This window comes from Perca flavescens, chromosome 17 (genome assembly GCF_004354835.1).
Source record: "Perca flavescens isolate YP-PL-M2 chromosome 17, PFLA_1.0, whole genome shotgun sequence".
NCBI classification, from domain to species: Eukaryota; Metazoa; Chordata; class Actinopteri; order Perciformes; family Percidae; genus Perca; species Perca flavescens.
In genome coordinates this window covers 22,585,903-22,604,964 of record NC_041347.1, presented here as the reverse complement: position 1 = coordinate 22,604,964, position 19,062 = coordinate 22,585,903, and the positions used below count along the sequence as shown (strand labels likewise).

The following is a 19,062-nucleotide window of genomic DNA, read 5'->3' as shown; positions in this document are numbered from 1 at the left end:
TTTTTATATGTATAACAGCGAGAATTTGTTTATATAAAAGGTAGGAACTATTATTTATTACATGATAAGGTTAGTCGAGTAGATTTCACAGTAGGACCTAAACAGTGACAGATGGGACAGATGGCGTGCTAATCTATGGTGCTAACAAGACAAGGTAACGTTAAGGTTTACTGACACTTTTAAGAGATGGTCCTGTAATAAAACGTTTGTGGTTAACGTTAGCTGTAAACGTTAACGTACCTAGCCTTTACTAAACGATAATACTTAACTCTTACTTTCTATTTGACTTTAGTGTCTTTAAAAAAATACCACTATGGATGCCCTACAGAGGAGTGTGATTCAGGAAGACATGGTTGTGTACAAACTCTTCTTGATCCAGCCAGACAGTTCAATTTCACAGCAGACTGAGGAACTTCTCACACATCGAATAGAGGAGATTTTGGCAAAGGTTGCCCCTCTCTTGATACAAAAAATCTGGCAGCATCAGTCATTCAACCTCAAGTATCATCCTGAGAAAGGTATAATGTTGTCAACACCTCGGAGAGGAATTCATTTAAATGTTGGTACCCCCACTAAAGACTGATATATGTTATTTTTATTGACAGGTGGAGTCCCTGCTCACATTGGAGGTAGCACTCAGTTTGGGGACAATGTGGAGGACGAGTGGTTTATCGTTTACCTCCTGCAGCAAATCACAGAAGCCTTCCCAGAGCTCGTAGCCAGGTGATACCAAATGTGCTCTGAGTTTATGGTTTTAAAATAAATAAAAAGCTAATGATTTGATTGCCGTTTTCGAGTGCTTAAACGTGGATTAGTTCGGTTGTTTGTCACTCATTTGTTTCTGTGCTTCTAACTCCCATTTCATGGTTGTGTGGGTGAAGAGTTGAGGACAATGATGGAGAGTTTCTTCTGATTGAGGCAGCAGATTATCTTCCCAAGTGGCTGAATCCAGACAACAGTGAAAACCGAGTGAGTCGACCAGATGTAATTTTTAAATAATTCATGGTCTTTTGTTGTCTTTATCACAGTTTTCGTTGGTATGTCCGTTTAAAAGACCATACCAATGGGTTTGCAAGTCTTTGCTTGCAAACCCATTGCAAGCTAAGTCTAAATACAAACCATTTCCCAAAGCATACCACAGGGATGTAATAGGGCTGGGCGATATGGACCAAAAGTCATATCCCGATATATATTTTGGCTGAATATCGATATATGATATATATCCCGATATATATCCCGATATTTTTTCCCGCAAAGTGAGAGCAGTTCAGTCAACGTCAAAGAATAGAAACCGGCTATTTCAGTGAACAGTTGCAAAATCAAATGAATAAATAATAAACAGGTTATATATATATATATATATATATATATATATATATATATATATATATATATATACATACAAAATATCTTCACACTTAGATTTTTGATAAATAATCATTAGTAATGTGGATATAATGACTAAGTGGGTAAAGGCAAATAATAGAACAGTTACAACAGAAAGTTCAGAAAATTACATCACTTTACTGTAATGCAGCCTTTAAAACCAGGAAAAGACTCTTATGTCATATCACGATATTATGATATCCAAAATCTAAGACGATATCTAGTCTCATCTCACGATATCGATATAATATCGATATATCGCCCAGCCCTAGGATGTAGTACTTGAGTACGGTCTCGAGTCCACTTGTAACAACTTGTTTGAAGTCTTGCATTTGTCTTGGTCTTGTGCATTGTTGGACTTGGAATTGTTTTGAACTCAGGTATTGAGAACTGTTGACATTGTTCTACAAAACACGCAGAACCACTCGTATGGCCCTTTTTTATCAATATTTTGTTTGTTTTTCTCTTGTCATTTCATGTATTTACAATAAGTGTAAGCCTTTATTGTTCCACTCATTCTCTTTTACAGGTCTTTCTTTATAGGGGAGCGTTGCATATTCTGCCCTGTCCGTCCAAATCCAGTCCAGTGGGGATTTCAAAAGATGTGGTACCAAGTGTGGCACAAGCTCTAGCAGTGCTCTCCACCCACCCAGAGGCCTGCCAGGCAAGCCCCAAGATTTGTTCAGCCCTAAGGAAGCGATTAGAGGGGTGAGAGAACGCCTTCACGTGTTAAAAGTCTATTTTTAATACACAAATATGTTGCAAATTCAACTTCATTGAAAAGTATGTAAGCTCTCCACTGCGGATGATCTGACCCAATCCTCAGTATCTGTGTCTGAGACTAGCCATATTGAATATTAAACTATGAAAGTTACACGATAAAAACAATAGCAACATTAGCTGCCTCTGGTCATATTGGCTTTGTATTGTTACACTAAAGAGTTAAAAGCAAAATGTCAGAATGCAAGATTTCCAAGTGCAGAATAATTGTTGGATACTTCTTCACTGCAAACTTGATAAAACATTTGCAGTAGCATAAGAATAGCTTGTTAACAGCCTCATACATATTTAATGTAAGATAAAAAGAATGTGCGACCGGTATCAGCAGGTACTGTAAATGTATAAAAAATGAAAAAGCATATCAATTTCTACTTTCCACATAGGTACCCAGAGAAGATTAAAGCGGGCCTCCATCGTGCCCACTGCTTCATACCATCAGGTATCGCCATGGTGTTAGCCCAACGACCAGACCTGGTTGCCCCTGCAGTGTCAGCGTTCTACCTGCGGGATCCAGTAGATCTACAGGCGTGTCGAAGCTTCAAGACCTTTCCTCCTGATACAAGAGTCCTCACCTCGGTAAACACACTTAAAGTGCTAATTTTATGGTCATTTTCAGGTTTATAATTGTATTTAAAGGTTGTACCAGAATAGGTTTATGTGGTTTAATTTTCAGAAAAAAACATATTTTTGTTGTACTGCACATTGCTGCAGCTCCTTTTTTCACCCTGTGTGTTGAGCTCTCTGTTTTAGCTACAGAGTGAGACATCTCACTTCTGTACCATCTTTGTTGGGAGTGCTCAAGGGGGTAAGCCTCTCCCCGGAACAATACTGCTTCAGTGTTGTATCCCTGGTTGTGTTTTAGTTTTTTATTAATATGTTTCAGCTTTTGTGTAATGTTTTCAAAACCTTTAATGCAAACTATAACCTTGTACTATACTGTATGTGTATGTATTTCCAGGTGACATTCACCCATTGCCTGTATGCCCAGCTGCATCAGCAACAGTTTACCCCGGACCGGAGGAGCGGCTTCACCCTGCCTCCTTGCTCTCATCCCCAGTACAAATCCCAAGAGCTCGGCATGAAACTGGTGAGCCATCGTCTGCGTTTCCTCTTCATTCTGATTCAGTTTTTGAATTAATACATTTATGCATCATGTAGGATGCAAGATGTCCTTCTTAGTGTTGTATTTGACTATGTATCTGAGTCTGTCTGTTTGGTTCTCCTAGGCCCATGGCTTTGAGATCCTGTGCTCTAAGTGCAGGATGCCATCATCAGAGCCTGATGCCCCCGTCAGTTGTAACCCTCAGTGGAAAGGCTTTATTGACAGTCTGAAAAGGAATGGCTACTTCCGGGTAAGTCAAACTTTTGAATGTTAAGGTCAAGAGGAAAAGTAGCTACTTAACCACACCTGGAATGCTAGGTTAGGCATGTAGGCACACATTGTTAAATATGTGATATACTCAGCATGTCTCAACTGTGTAAAGTTAATTTTATTGTTGTCCATGCAGGGAGAACTGGAAGGTTCGGCTAATTACAGAGAACTGACAAGATCTGCTGAAAACTTTTTCAAACAGTATGTCGCCTCAAAATCAAGGTGAGGATGGGAATCAAGGTGTCTGTGTGTATATGACTAACACGGTTTGAACATGCCTATGACATCCAAGTGTATCTGTCTGAATGTACCTATTGTGTATGTTTTCTCAGTGCTTTGTCCCCTGGTGAGGAGGTTCTCCAGCTGCTGCACAGCTGCAGTCCTTTTAACTTGGAGGAGCTGAAGAAACAAGAGTCACAGCTCCCTAAAGAGGACAGTAAGTAAAAATATTTTTTGAATATGAATCTATCTTGTCTGAAAGACTTTTTCTTTTCTTTTTTTTTTTTAAGTTGTAGATTCATCCTTTCAGAGCACATCAACTTGAATTTGGCTCAGTTATATTTGGGGAGAATGGTGACTAGTCCTGTCAGCAGAAATGAAGTATCAACATGTCTGAACATAGAAATGTGGAGAATAGTCGACCTGTACATACTGTATATGTTGGGTAAAGTCTGCCTGTGGAAATTTTACTGTATGTGTGTGTGTGTATATATATATATATATATATATATATATATATATATATATATATATATATATATATATATATATATATATATATATATATATATATATATACCTGGGATTTTCTTCTTCCTGCCAATTCCTTTCAGTTTCTGTCCTTTGGTATGCATCCTCCATTCTCTACCTTTTCTCCCTTTCAAGCATTTCCCATAGTTAGTTTTTCTTTGTGTCTATCTCCAGGTGACAGCTGGCTGGATATCACAACTCAGGGTTTGGAGCGTATGTTGCAGGAGAGGAGTGGGAGGAGAGCTGATGTTGGCAGCCAAAGCTCCAGTTCTACTAAACAGACACAGCATGTTGGGGGTGCAGAGGAGAGGAGAAAGGAGACCGAGGACAACAAGGAGGAAGAGGAGGTCGGTTACAGCTTAGTAGCAGTCAGTCAGGGGATGAAGAACTTCCTCAACGCCATGTCGTCGCATGAGGGTGCTGAACTGCCCTGGTGAGACTGACTAACTATCTGTCCAGTACACCTGATTGATTGTGACCATTTGTAGCAAAGATCATCAAACATTCATTTGGGTCAATGAATAAAATGATTTAGTATCATTTATGTATTTATTTTCCATATGCCACTAAAAGATAATGAACACAAAAACACACCCACCACATTTTGGAGCACAGTAAATCTACCCAATGTATACATTATGAATAATTTCTTATCATGGTCTATCTGTGCTACAAATACTAGTGCATTCACACTTTTGCCTGTCTAGCTTATGTATTTCAGTGTTACATTGTCTCACCAATAGTCTTTTGGTTCAGATTTTACATCTTTTTTCTTTCTTTTTATTCCAGGAGCAGTTCAACTCAGCCTTTTAGTTTTGAGCCTGACTCCATGGCCACCGCATTGGACAGACTGCTAGGTATATAAAAGTTATGAAAAATGTGGAACAGTAAAAATAACAAGCAGAAACTTTCCACTTACCACGTCTGAATCTGTCTGTCTTTTCATTTGTATAGGAAGCAAAGAAGAAGAGCTAGATTCAGATGATCTAGATGATGATGATGATGATGATGATGATGAGGAGGAGGAAGAGGAGGGGGAAGAGAAAGAAGAGGGGTCCTCTGGTTACGCAGAGATGAGTGGGACAGAAACTTTGGACAATCTCAGAAGATACATGGACCAAATGGATCAGGAGCTGATGAGCACTAATATAGGACAAAGCTTCAATCTGACGGTAAATTAAATAATTAAATTTCCCCATGTTCATGTTCAGCCTCAAAATATTGTCCATTTTCAAAACATAGGTGAAATGATGCATATATATCATCCTGAATCTAGTTAAGCAACCATTTGTTTTACTATATTTGTCCTTTCTGCAGAATAACAACAAGGCAGGCTTGAACAATGGCTCCCCTCATCCCTCTGCTACGGACGGTCTCCCGGGACATGGAGGGGCAGAAGACACCGAGGACACTGAGGAGATTCAGCCTCTCGACGTCGACCTCAATCTGGTCACAAACCTGCTGGAGTCCCTCAGCTGCCAGGCCGGGCTGGCCGGACCGGCTTCTAACCTGCTGCAGAGCCTGGGTATACACCTACCGCCCAACTCTGACCCCTCATAAAGGACAAGAAGGAGACTTCTGTAGGCAAAGCACTCATAGATGTCAAAGATGTCCTGTAGAGCTTTTATAGTAAACCAACACAGTTTTGTTATAGTTTACAGGTGATTTTAAATATACACAAGTACAAAAATGGAAAAGCTGATACGTGTGAACAAGCTACATTAAGATAACATTAATTCAAAATACACCTAACACACCAAATTAACATAATTAAATTATGTACAGGGTTTGACAATGGTTTTCCAGTGGATATTGTCCTGTTTGGTCCATTTAAGAGTGTGTGTGTGTGTGTGTGTGTGTGTGTGTGTGTGTGTGTGTGTGTGTGTGTGTGTGTGTGTGTGTGTGTGTGTGTGTGTGTGTGTGTGTGTGTGTGTGTGTGTGTGTGTGTGTGTGTGTGTGTGTGTGTGTGTGTGTGTGTGTGTGTGTGTGTGTGTGTGTGGACTCCTGCTACAGAATACATAACAGAAAAAGGCGCCTCACTCAGTTATGATCAGGTTTACAGATGATTTTTCATACATGCTGCTTTGTGTACTGCAAGTAATTTTTTGACAGCACTTACACTTTCTTACTTGTTGTTGTAAGAAACAGAATACATATTTTTGCAAATAAAGTCTTTTTTTCAGTGTCATTTCAGATTTTGTACCCATTATCTTCGGTGCACCATCATGTAGTTCAACTTTATTATCACATTATTTATTTAAGTTAATTTAAGTATCTAATTAAATATTTACTCGGTTTTTTGAAGGCAATACATACATACTTTGAGGAAACAAATTAAATAACCGTAATAAAAGCATATTCTTAAATTAAAATATGAGCTTCTGACAATGGCAAAGAATTTGTTGATGGCACCATTGAACTCGTTCCTTATCACAATCCCTTCTCATCTGACTAGCCTTAAGTCAGATTCATTCAAGGGCAACTTCTACAAACCTCTGGTTAAAAGTTCCTTCAGTCAAAGATCTGAGTTTAAACATTTTGAACACTGTCACTGTAAACCTAAGAAAGTGTGTTTAACGGTCTGTGTCCTGTACAAATAACCCGGTCCTCAATATCACCCCTTCTCATCTGAAAAAGCTGTCAGAATCATTCAAGGCCGAACATGGGAACTTAAATCGGTTCATCTTAAATACTGTTAAATAAATCATGTCACGTATACAGTGTAAGCAACAACAGAAGTGACAATATTGAAGAAAGATACATGGATTAAGGGCATATTAAGAAATGTTAGTATTTAAAGTAAATATGTAATAAAATAAAATAAAATTCAAGCCTTCATTTATGTCATTTAGACCTGTCAACTGACTACTGGTTACTAAAAGGAAAGAACAGTGGCTTAATTTATACTATGGGACCCAGCTGTAAATCATTAGCTTGTTACAGAATGTGTTTGCAATGTGCTATCATTGTTACAATTTAACGCATGTTGCTTCTCTGCTGACATTCCGTATTTTATCTTAGTGGCTCAGTAGGTTATTGTGAACGGAGGAAAGAAGCTGATGTAACTTGTTATTATCCATAGAATAAGTGACTGTGGTCACTGATGTGGATCAAATTACAATGTGTTTATGTTAATACAGTACAAAACAGTCAATATAAAAATTGTTTTAAGTCCTTTGTGAGTGAAATTACATAAGCTGGAGGAACGGCTGCACCAACCGCCTTGCTGAGTGTAGCAGTGCAGCAGCAAGCGGTGAGACACACAGAGCCGACATACCGACCAGAAAATTCAGCACCATCCCCAGCAGGAGAATAGCGAGCAGGTATCCTTGGAAGAGCAGGCTTTGCCAGTTGCCGTGACTCAACACCCGCCAGGGACTGTCCGGGTGCAGCAGCCACAGTAGGCCCAGCACCCAGCTCTGATTGACCAGCTGAGTGTAGTAGATGTCAAATATAGAGGCTTGGGCATCTTGGTGGTGGCGGCGCTCAGCTTCAGACACTTTAGTCAGCCAAGTCAGAGACAGACTGTGGAGGATTAAAGCCAGAGGTGCATACAAGTACTCCAGACGCTCAACACCTGACAGACCCTGGGAGGCTGCAGAGAAAGGGAGGGAGTTGAGTAGAGGTCAATTTGTCCTGAGGTGAAGAATTAGGGATGGACCGATTTCTCGGCCTCAGTTTGCAGATTATCTGTATCTGCATTTTATTTGCCTGATAACCGCTAAAGTTAATTCATTAAAAAGTACGCTACTTTGGCTGCACTACAGCTCTGTCTGTCTCTCTGCTTCGGGTTTACTCGTCACTGAGTCTGACTTAATGTGCCCACAACACTATCTGACTATCTTTTACTGTGTATTATGTTGAAAGTTTCTAATTTATGAAATAACTACCTTAAAGCAAAGTTTTTTGTCGGAGTTTGTGACATTCCAAAATCTTAATTTTGACTTAAAGATTTTCATTTTCACTGTAAATGCGTATCTGTTCAATATATCGGTTGTCGGTTTCATTAACTACTAATAATCGGTATCGGCCTTGAAAAAACAGTTATCAGTCAATACCTATGAAGAACCCTCGGTTTCACCTTCAAATAACATCTAACCTTTTACCTGTGATAGCAAAAGATGTCCCACCCAGGATGGAAATCAGAACAGAGATGTGGATAGAAGGGGTGGATGTCAGCTTCTGAGAGAAACTGAAGCCCACAGTTACCATGGGCAGCAGAGGCAGGAGGAGGGGGAAGAGGCCAGCGTACGAGCTGCTAGCCTTGGCCCACATGGCCAGAACAGCATGGATGCTGCTACAGATAGAAGGCACCAAGACCTTCTCACCCAGGGACCTCGAGTAATGCTTTAGATGCACCAGATCCAGGACATGGAGGAGATTTAAGACTAAGAGAGAAACCAGAACCTAAAAAAGATCATGTCAATATAAAGAGTTACAGTATAAAAACAACAAGGCACTTAAGACTCAAATAGAAGGTGAAAGTATTTTAGTCACACTTATAGCTGATTAGATGTTTAACAGAAGTTTGACAAACTACACCAGTTGCAACAACTCATGTAGGTAATGGACATTCAGGACAGACTGCATAGTAACATCTGTATCTCTTAATGAAACGGAGATTTCTCTAGAGCCCTCAGAATCACCACAACTCGTATAAAATGTGTACAGTGTGTACCTAACGCCTATTATACCAAAACTGTTGCTTTATTTCATTTTTGACACTGATTTTAAATTCCTGACTTTTATGCAAACCAATAATGTGCCTACTCATCTATTTTGCGGAGATGATTGATCGGCTCAGTTATAAATTGATAGTTTAATTTATATAAAATAATGACGGACAATTTTATCACGAATAAATACCATATGCAGGCTCCAGCTTCTCTTTAACTGTAATGTAAATACTTTTAGGTTTTGTTGGACAAAACTATTAAGGTACCTTACATTATACGGACTAAATAATTAATTAATTAAAAAATAATAATCTGATTAATTGATGATGAAAATAATTGTTAGTTGCAGCCCTAATCTATGTCATTGTAGTCTGTACTTTTGTGTTTTATACTTTGTTTATGTTTGTACTGTTTTAGTATATTATTTTCTATTATAATGAATTTTTCATGACCAAAAAATAATCACATAGATGCAGGATAAAAATCCGGGATGTGCGGATATGAAGTAGAATATTGTACACCAAACCAACTCTTGTGATTCACTGACGTTAGTATGCCACATGGATAGATACAACTTAACAACTAAAGGCAGTGTTAACCTATGAGAACGTCATTCAGTCTTAACTATTTTATACAGTCTATGGCCCCTCCCAGTGTCATCGCTTCAGAACCACCTGATGTTTTTGTACCACAGTGTGAAGTAAAAAGTAGGCCTATGTCATAAAGCATTTTCACTGCAACACTCAAGGTTATCTATTCACTTACATTACTCATTCACTAAGTTAACTTAACTAGGTTCAACGCTTAGACAGGGTCACATTTATTTGTCAGTCCTTTGATCACCCATAAAGTTGTTTATCTATCATGCACATCTCTCAATCAACACTGAACCCTTTCTGTCACACCCCACCACTAACATGCCCTGTATTTTAAACTAGCACACTTTGTACAGGTAAGTTAACTGATGACACAATGATTAAAAACAATCCAATAAGTATGTGTGAGTGTAAAAGAAAATGGTGCTTTTGTGTCAACACACTGTACTAGTTGTTGAATGACCGTTGCTTATATGTTGGCAGAGATACTATAAACACACATGTAATTGCAGTATAGGCAAATATCCTGCTATCTGTGTAAACTAAACAGCAGCTGAGCCATAGCCAGTGTGTGCAGTGTTTTTAATAATTAATTTTAAAAAATACACAGGGGCTGGTGACAAACAAAGAATGACTCCATATTTGATTGATTAATTCAGATGTATAAATCAGTATGAATCATCCTTAGAAATTAGCCAGACAGCAGGCACCAACCTGGGCAAAGCAGAGAGCCACTGCATAGGGGTAGTGGTACTGGGGGATGAAGATGCTAACCACAAAGTTTCGGAGTTTGTCCGCAAGGCCGTGTATCACCACGACCACCAGGCACAGGGTGGGAACCAGGGGCTTCAGTGCATGATTAGACAAAAGACTCTTTGTCGCTGAAGCACACCATTCCCTCCGCCATCTCCCAGAACTGCACACAGGAACGTATTAAATCATACAATAACAATGACAAAGCTGTAAATGTAGTTTGGTGAAAAATGCATTTAACTATATATAAAAAAAGAATTAACATAAGGCTGCTTTGTTTGTCCGACAGAACACCTTTTAAATAGCACTCAGGAATTACTGAGTGAGGTTTGGTTGCATCCTGCAATAAATCTAACACCAATATAAACTGCATGTATGCAAATAAAGTTTGGCTGTATAAATACAGCTAGCTTTCTCACTTGCCTGCAGAATAACAAATAATATAAAAGCCAGTTGGATTTTACCTAAACGACATGCTGTCATTCTGTGCAAAGTTTGCTGCTGGGATCTGTTGTCTGGAAGACAGGAATAGTACGTCGTTTAGCCATTACATGTCATAATGTCACTTGTTGTGCTATGCAGTTTACAGGTGAACTCTGGAACCATGTTGTCTTATATTCAGCACCACTGTTACCAGCTAAACAGACACGTTCAGTCAGTTGCTGTTATTTGGTTGTACGTGTTTTAATTAGTTGTTACTCACTGCTACTCACCCATTTACTGTTGTAAATAGTGTTTTTCTATTTAAGAGGCCTATTTCTTATTTTATTTCTCTTTTATTGATGATGTCTTGTTGCCAAGCTGCAAGCCAAATTTCCCCTGCTGAACCAAACCTAGTTAATTATGAGACAGGAATTTAAAATTAAAATTACTATATATATATATATATATATATATATATATATATATATATATATATATATATATATATATATATATATATTTAAATAAAAATCAAGTTGAATTTTTTGAAATTATACTTAAATCACAAGCAAATGGAAAAAAATATATTTAAGTTACCTATAAACCAATTAATGTATGCTAGCTATGTATGCTTACACAAAGTCTCGTAATAATAACATCGTAAAAGTTGTATAACACATAGGCCTATAGGCTATATTAGCTTAACCGCTACTTTAAAAAGAAACGCTATTTACTGAAAACACACTTTTAAATAAAGCCCGAATTTTTCTCGGATAGAAGCCAGGGAAACATGAAAAAAGCGTGAGGGAAACTTTACTTACCATCTGAAAGTCCTCACAAAGCCGTTTTTCATCCTCAAAGTCCAATAACTCCTCTGAGTGTCTAACACTACACTACATTAATTCACCGTCTTGACAAACTTGTCTCTCCCACCATTCTGCAGAATGAGCCTCTCTGCTATCTGCTGCGGGCATTCACCTCATTTGTTTTTTTTTCAGATGGACTTTGGTCCTGGTCCGTTTATCTTCCCATAATTATGCTAAAAAAGCAACCTAGGTGGACAGGTATTAAAAGTCTGTTTCTCCCAAGAAACAGCAACACAACCGACAACATCTGTGGAATCCATTAGCGTCTCTGTTTGCTGACACATTTCATCACAATGTGTGATAGTGAGATATAGCAGCCTCGTGAGAGGAATTTGACCTATATGGCATCATCTTAACCATCAATAATTGACAATGGATGTTTAAGTTAATTATTTCTTTTCAGCTTCAACACCTGTTTGTGACATTCCTGTCACTCACGCACCCCCCAGTTTTATGTCCCCTACTCTGCCTCTGTCTGGATCTGTGTAGCTGCACAGACCATGCCACATGGCTGCATTTGGCATGGTCTGCTTAAGTAAACACTCATGATGCTAAAAGGGTGGAGGTCTGTGCACTCTGAAGCAGCGTGGGGGCCTCTGATTGATCCAGATTACTATAGCAACAAGCCTTGCCATTTAGGGCTGGATGAGCATTAAAAAAACACACTAACAAATAAATGTAGGATAGTGACTGGTCATGTGTGTACAAATTACATGTTAGCATACTGCTGATGTGTGTACACTGATATGTAGAAATATTAGGGGTGGGAATCACCAGAGGTACCACGATACGATATTATCACGATACTTAGGTCACAATACGATATTATTGCGATTTTAAACATATTGCGATATTCTGCAATATATTGCAATTTATTACCTTTTTTCCAACTTCATTATTATGTCCCCAAAGGAAAACTTTGTCAACATCTGTTTGTTCATCTCACATGAATTTTATTGCTGTAAAATGTGACTGTCAAGCTGACTAACTAACCAGCACTTTAATGAATATGTTATAAATGTTGTATACACCTGGCAAACTGAACTGTTTGCATTTTTAATTAAGGTGGACTAGACTGTAATACCAACAGGTATGCACTGCTGTGCTACTACAGGTATTTTTTACAATTAAAATGAGTACAAAAACGGCGCGACGGAGTCACGTACCTTGGTTCCGGTGTTTTTAGCAAGTGACAAAATCCTTCATTTTCCACAACGTTGTATGGACGCAGGTCTTTGCACATGAAGTAGGCGATGGCTTGAGTTATTTTCTTAGCTCGCTCTGAATTGGGAGGTAGCTTTGTCAAGCTAAGTGTGTCCAGTGTTGGTTGGTTTTTCGGCGGAGCTGGTTTAGCATTAGCTTTACCGTCCTCGGCTAACGCTAACTCTGGATGGTGGCGTGTGAGATGAGCCCTCATGTTTGTGGTATTCCCTGAGTATTTTATTTGCATACGACACTCCTTGCAAATCCCATGTCTCATGTCCATCTCAGTTGTCCCCTCCTTGTTAAAAAATCCGAAAAAAGTCCAAACACTTGTTTTAAACGCAGATGGTGCATTTCTGATTTCTTTCTCTGACGCTGCCATGTTTATTTTATCTACATCCGCCTGCACGCTGACAGTCACCCCGCTGACCTCACCAGAAAACAAACAGCGCCATCTGGTGGACTGAATAAGCAATTGATTTTATTATTATACTACCAAAAAGTTAAATTCTGATGTGCAATTTAAATAATAAAAGATCGATACTTGGCGCCTGTGTATCGATACAGTATTGCCACGAGAAATATCGCGATACTATGCTGTATCGATTTTTTCCCCCACCCCTAAGAAACATGTGTACATACTTGTGTGCAGACTGATATAAGTCATATGTGTACACTAATATGTGTGTACAGTATATACTCTTCACCAACCTTTCACAAAGTGTAGACCAGGTTGTTAGCAATAAGCTCACTCAGGAGCACAGCAGGGGGCAGTCATACTCTGTTTTGATGTTTGTAGACACATAACCTAGCACAAAGCTTTGGACACAGGAGAATAACATGTATCAAGAAACGAAAATTTGGTATGAATTAATGAAATAATTTTTCCAAAATAAGTTGGTTTGATATTTTGATCATATGTGGGCTGCAGTGGGGCACTAAAATAAAGCAGAGCACCATACAATGGCCATGTTTAAAACGACAACATGACGTCTGCATTGTTTAGTCTGTCATGTAAAAAAACAAAAAAGGCATTAGCAGGAGCAGTATAATGCACCAAATCAGCTGCATTGACTTTAACAAAGTTTGTTTGGTTGACATATGACCGTACATATGAAAGCCTGTTGATGCACAGGCTGGAAAAGAGCCGACATCCCAAAAGAGGTAAAAACCTGTTCTATAAACAGACAGTGTTTAACAGTTGACGATGGGAAGTCATGATCATACGCAGAAAGAGGCACGCAAAGCATCATGAAGGGGGCTGTAAAGAAAATAATGTGTAACAGGGGGGAGTGGCAGGAGATAATGGGTGGAGAGGCTGTGACTAATGGAAAGTAAAGAATAAGTGACGTGAAGGTGGAGGAGAGGTGATGACATGGCTGAGTGACAACTGAGGGCACAGCAGAACATACAGTAAGATTAAAAACTTCAATATTTCAATGAGGCAACTAGGATTAGGTTACCATATTTTACATTGGTTAAATGTGATTATGGGCATTGGGCATACTAATATAGGAAGAAGTTGTACATTGTTTATTATGTTTCTTAGACAGTGGTAAATTGTCATGGACGAATGTGTCTTTTGCAAGTGTGTGGCGCCACATTTTATTGAAGAATGCCTTCACTTGGTGTATATTCTCTGCTAACATACACTTTCTTTGTCTTACTTAGCTATTTAACTTCTACCGCCCTGGTCATTTACCTAAAAAGAAAAAGCCAGCTATGCAAGCAAACAAAGAATATAATTTGTCATTGCAATTTTTTCATGTGACAACCCCAAAATTATACTTGCTCTGGCAAAGGTTTATTAACCATTCATATAAACATTACAGTTTTGTCTTAGAGTAATAAGTACCCTAGTATGTGAACTTTTATGTATCCTTCCTTATTCCTTTTTCTATCTGTTGTCTGAAAACTACCATCATCTTTTTATGGTTTTAAGAGAAACATGAAACCTTATCCCGACCAAATTACCATGTGCAATTATTGGGAGTTAATTTGGGAGAAGCCAGCCTGCTATCCAGGTCTCCCCTCCATCACCTGTCACAGCCAGCTACCATGTGGCCCTCTAGACTCTAGAGCACTTAACCGTTACTGTGTTTCCAAGGCTACCAGCTAAATTAAGGGCAACGCTGAAGCGGGGCTGAGTACGAATCACAGCTACAACAAATAGTGCATAGTGGGTTTTTCAAATCGTTTTACCTCTTTGCTTCCGGTTGGGCTTTTTGAGAGAACATGTTTTAACATTATCTCTTTTTATTTGATGTAGCATGTTCTTCTAATGAAGGGCTGGTGGGAACAACTGATGCATCTGCCAAATGACTTAAACGAGATGGGCGTAGTATTATCCAGGTAAAGAGTTCTGCCGTTTTTTGTTTTTTTTTACTAAAAATCTAAAGTCATGAATCCTAAATTGGTTTTGTGTTCAGTCTCTTATAATGTTGCTGTATTAGTCTTGAGATTACACTTCTCTCTGTGCATGTGTCTCTGTGTTCGTGTTAGAGTGAACAACAGTTGTAGAGTGGCCTCCAGAGAGCCTGTCAACACATCTCAAACAGTGAGCAGCATCTGTGACAGAGAGGTCAATTGTACTGACAGTGACCATTCCTCCATCATACCTATTCAGAACAAAGGTAAAGGGAGTATTTTTACTTCTCGCTGTCTTTACACACAAAAAATGTATGCACACATAACTACACACACACACACACACACACTGTACTCTTTGTATTTCTTCTGCCTGCAGTGTGTGAGCCAGAGGAGGGGCTAGTTCCTGCTGTTCCAGTAACAACTTGTGTAGAGAAAGGCTATATCACCCCACAGCAAGTGTACAACCTGCTAAGCGCAGAGGAAGGCCAGCCCGCCTTGTATGATCCTTACTATATTCTCATCCTGGACTGTCGTAGCGCAGAGAGGTGGGTGCTGCAGGGATACTCTGAATGTATGAGTAGACACAATAAAGGCAACAACTGTACATTGAAATGCAGTCCATCAACAGCACAATCTACAAAAGTTACCAGCTTTGAATTGACACATATAGCTCAACAGAAACTTCACAAAGGAAGAGCCAGGACAAGATTGCATTACTTTGTATGTGTGTGTTGCTTGTCTAATTTAGAGAACTGATAAATGTACAGATACTGGAACATTTGTTTTCTTTTTAGCCATAGGGGCCAAGGGGCCTCAGAAATGATTTAGGCCTCAGTTTTTGGTACAATTGGCCAATTTAAAGAATGTGTTTGGTGATATTTTTTTTAAATGAAAAGATGAAAACCAACAATGAATTGATCTTACCATTGTCTCTGTATCCAAAGCCACACTGTTGCACTGGTAAGCATGTTCCTTTATTAAAATAAAGTAGTTCGCTGTAGTCAATCCCACATACACCATCTTGCTGCCGGAGAGCAAGGATCATCAACCAGGGATCCTAGGGGGTCCTCAAGGTCAATGCAGTGGGGCCTCCAAATTATTTTTTATTTTTTTGCTAAAAATTACAGAGCCCAGCTATTTATAGTTATTCATTATTTAGTCTTTCCTTTAAATAAATTAAAGTATATCATTGTGAAACATTCTTTCTATCTTCAGGAGGAACAAATGGGCTCTTGCCAAAGACAGGGAAGTCAGAAATGATTGAGACGAACCCATCGATGGTTTTAGTTTTTTCATGGAATTTGTCACCTGCTTCATCCTTCAAGAAATCTATTCTACTACCAAAGAACGTTTTGTAAAGTGGCTGTTGCAGTTATGATACATTATCTATATACGTGCATATTATAAATGAATGTGTGTGTTAGGTACGAGGACAGCCACGTGGTGACAGCGAGGGCCTCTGTGACGGTGATCCATCCTGTGCTGGGCTGTCTAATCAGCTGTATAGAACTGCAGAAGTATTCTATAATACTGCTGTATGCAGAGGAAGGGTGCAGCCCAGGTCAGCAAATCACATTCAGACTTGTCCAATATTTTGTTTCATAACCAAATACCTGTAAAACTAATAACATTTCCATCAGCCTCAACTGTACTTTGTGCTAATTAGCAAATGTTAGCATGCTAACATGCTAAACTAACAAGGTGAACATGGTAAACATTATATCTGCTAAACATCAGCACGTTGTCATTGTGAGCATGTTAGCATGCTGACTTTAGCATTTTGCTCAAAGCACCACTGTGTCTAAGTACAGCATCACAGAGCCAATAGCGTGGCTGTATACTCTTTTACCTCTTTTACACCACCTACCAGGGTTGGGCCAGGGTTGTCGGATCAGTGTTTAAACCTCCTTTTGGAAATTCAAACCAAACCAGTCAACATGGGTATATCCCTAGTCATCATGACAATTCAGAGATCACCTGGATCACAAACGGGGACAATGCATAACAATTACCATAAGTGCTAGAAATGGGCGGGGCTTTACACGTCATATTCAGTGAACAGCTAACTTGTCACATACTCCAGTCCAGCTGTATGCCACAATAACTAATGTTTTGTAGCTCCTTGAATTTGTCATTGTACAGTGGGGAGAAATAAAGCTTATTTTGTGTTTGTTTCACAGAGATTACATTCTAAAGCACAACCATCAAACACTTCTCAGACGATTTTGTGCAGACTGATTTCTGACCGCATTGAACTGCAGTCGGGTGTCTCGTGCCAGAGAAGGGAGTAAGAGTGGCGGTGCCGAGAAAATTATACAAAACTTATTTTCATATGTTTACGTTCTAATGCTGGGTTTTTACAGACAGTAAAACTCTGCTACCACTCTGCAAAAGGCAGACAAGTGAACATCCGGGCACTCACTGTTGGCGGACTGGTCGGAAATTAATTGAACCGCTCTGCTCTGCTGTTGTTTAAGCTGCCTGTGAAAATCCTAGTTTTATACTGTCTATGGTGAAAACCCAGCGTAAAGCACAGCGAGACTAGTGTGCAGCGAACATAAGTGGTGACCTGTGAAGACTGCCCCACTGTCATTTCCTATCAATCATATAATTCGTCCCGCCCCAGCTGTTAGCGACCCAGGTCGTGCACAATTCACACTGAACTCGACCCTGGTCATACCCTGATCCAACCCACCTGGGTCGCGAAGCCGAGTAGATCGAGGAGGGTTAACCCATTCAAACGCACAGTCAACCTGGGTATAAACCTGGTTGAGCCATTGGTGTGAAAGGGGTATTAGTCTTGTTGACATCTACCTGGCTCTGTATTGACTTATTCTCGCTGTCTGTTCTGTCACTGTGATTGTTTCTATGTGTTTCTGTGCCTATTTCAGTGGGCAGTGTAAAGGCCACGACAGACTCCCCAGACCTCCAGCGCTGTTTCTTCCAGCTCAGTGGTTTGGGAATGGACCCTGTCATCCTGCTGGGGGGATTCTCAGCCTTCCATGCCCTCTACCCTTTCCTCTGCACACCACGTATGGTCCTGCTGGAACCTGAGCGGCACACCCTCACCATCTACCCCTCAGAGATCCTGGAAGAAGCTCTCTACCAGGGCTCTGCCTCCCAGGCCTCTAACTTCCGCATTATCAAGAATCTACACATCACGCATGTGGTCAATGCCACTGCCAACTGCCCTGATGCTTTCCCCAACACGCTGTGCTACTTGAAGCTGTGTCTGAGCGACGATGCCCAGCAGGACTTGCTGAAGGCACTTCCACTGGCATCCAGGTTCATCAACTCAGCCCTGATGGCTGATCCTGCTGGCCGTGTTCTTGTCCACTGTAGTATGGGCAGGAGTCGCAGCTCAGCACTAACGCTGGCCTTCCTCATGGAGCATCGACGCTGGTCACTGCTTCATGCCCTGCGCTGGTTGAAAGACAGGAGGGCCTGCACGGCACCCAACATAAACTTCCTGCGTCAGCTGCTGACCTACGAGGAGCTGCTTTTTGGGAGCAGACTCACCTCCCTGAACGACATCCGCCGGTGACTGGAGTAAGAATGGGAATGAGAATACGTTGGATTTTTGTTTTTTTCACAGTTCACACATTGAGAAAAAGTGTTAAGCAAGCTGAGACTTAACAAACAGAGGTGGATTTTTTTTTTTTTTTTTTTACTGCAAGAGACATTCTCATAGCCTGGAAAGGAGGATTTCCCACATAAGTTTGACATAAATCTTGCTTCACCATCAACCCCCAGAGTGTTTATTGTGCCCTGCCTCAATAACGACAACAATCATACAGATATTTAATTTTGTGACCTCTGTGTTTGCTTGATGATAACTGATAGAACGTATACATTAATAAAGGGTATTTATAGCATTTTACATTATT

General features: G+C 39.8%; 3 protein-coding genes across 3 annotated transcripts; 2 read left to right on the top strand and 1 right to left on the bottom strand.

Moving 5' to 3' along the window:
* Positions 1-4: 4 nt before the first annotated feature.
* ecd (ecdysoneless homolog (Drosophila)) lies at positions 5-5,998 on the top strand. The gene is made up of 14 exons (XM_028603211.1): positions 5-154; positions 293-518; positions 606-723; positions 882-969; positions 1,916-2,094; positions 2,550-2,742; positions 3,125-3,253; positions 3,393-3,518; positions 3,675-3,760; positions 3,871-3,974; positions 4,463-4,721; positions 5,078-5,145; positions 5,243-5,460; positions 5,606-5,998. Exons 2-14 carry the CDS (start codon positions 314-316, stop codon positions 5,846-5,848), a joined length of 2,016 nt encoding a protein of 671 aa, XP_028459012.1. The 5' UTR covers positions 5-154; positions 293-313; the 3' UTR covers positions 5,849-5,998.
* A 592-nt stretch (positions 5,999-6,590) lies between these two features.
* Positions 6,591-12,863, bottom strand: si:ch211-248a14.8 (uncharacterized). Its single transcript, XM_028603788.1, has 5 exons — positions 12,769-12,863; positions 10,778-10,828; positions 10,275-10,476; positions 8,395-8,695; positions 6,591-7,883 (listed from the first exon to the last, which is right to left on the bottom strand). The coding sequence occupies exons 1-5, from the start codon at positions 12,843-12,845 to the stop codon at positions 7,477-7,479; spliced, it is 1,038 nt and encodes a 345-aa protein (XP_028459589.1). The 5' UTR covers positions 12,846-12,863; the 3' UTR covers positions 6,591-7,476.
* A 1,293-nt stretch (positions 12,864-14,156) lies between these two features.
* Positions 14,157-18,783, top strand: LOC114572587 (dual specificity protein phosphatase 2). The gene is made up of 6 exons (XM_028604274.1): positions 14,157-14,218; positions 15,075-15,157; positions 15,308-15,438; positions 15,552-15,720; positions 16,600-16,736; positions 18,067-18,783. The coding sequence occupies exons 2-6, from the start codon at positions 15,087-15,089 to the stop codon at positions 18,717-18,719; spliced, it is 1,161 nt and encodes a 386-aa protein (XP_028460075.1). The 5' UTR covers positions 14,157-14,218; positions 15,075-15,086; the 3' UTR covers positions 18,720-18,783.
* The last annotated feature ends 279 nt before the right edge of the window (positions 18,784-19,062 follow it).

Excerpts from the sequence above, each read along its gene's own strand:
- ecd (XM_028603211.1), top strand. The coding sequence starts at position 314 with ATGGATGCCCTACAGAGGAGTGTGATTCAGGAAGACATGGTTGTGTAC. Across the intron at positions 970-1,915 it reads CAGACAACAGTGAAAACCGA|GTCTTTCTTTATAGGGGAGC; the intron begins GTGAGTCGACCA and ends TCTCTTTTACAG. Across the intron at positions 2,743-3,124 it reads ATACAAGAGTCCTCACCTCG|GTGACATTCACCCATTGCCT; the intron begins GTAAACACACTT and ends ATGTATTTCCAG.
- si:ch211-248a14.8 (XM_028603788.1), bottom strand. The coding sequence starts at position 12,845 with ATGTGCAAAGACCTGCGTCCATACAACGTTGTGGAAAATGAAGGATTT. Across the intron at positions 10,477-10,777 it reads AATGACAGCATGTCGTTTAG|TTCTGGGAGATGGCGGAGGG; the intron begins GTAAAATCCAAC and ends TCCTGTGTGCAG. Across the intron at positions 7,884-8,394 it reads GACATCTTTTGCTATCACAG|CCTCCCAGGGTCTGTCAGGT; the intron begins GTAAAAGGTTAG and ends CTTTCTCTGCAG.
- LOC114572587 (XM_028604274.1), top strand. The coding sequence starts at position 15,087 with ATGAAGGGCTGGTGGGAACAACTGATGCATCTGCCAAATGACTTAAAC. Across the intron at positions 15,158-15,307 it reads ATGGGCGTAGTATTATCCAG|AGTGAACAACAGTTGTAGAG; the intron begins GTAAAGAGTTCT and ends TGTTCGTGTTAG. Across the intron at positions 16,737-18,066 it reads AGAGGAAGGGTGCAGCCCAG|TGGGCAGTGTAAAGGCCACG; the intron begins GTCAGCAAATCA and ends TGCCTATTTCAG.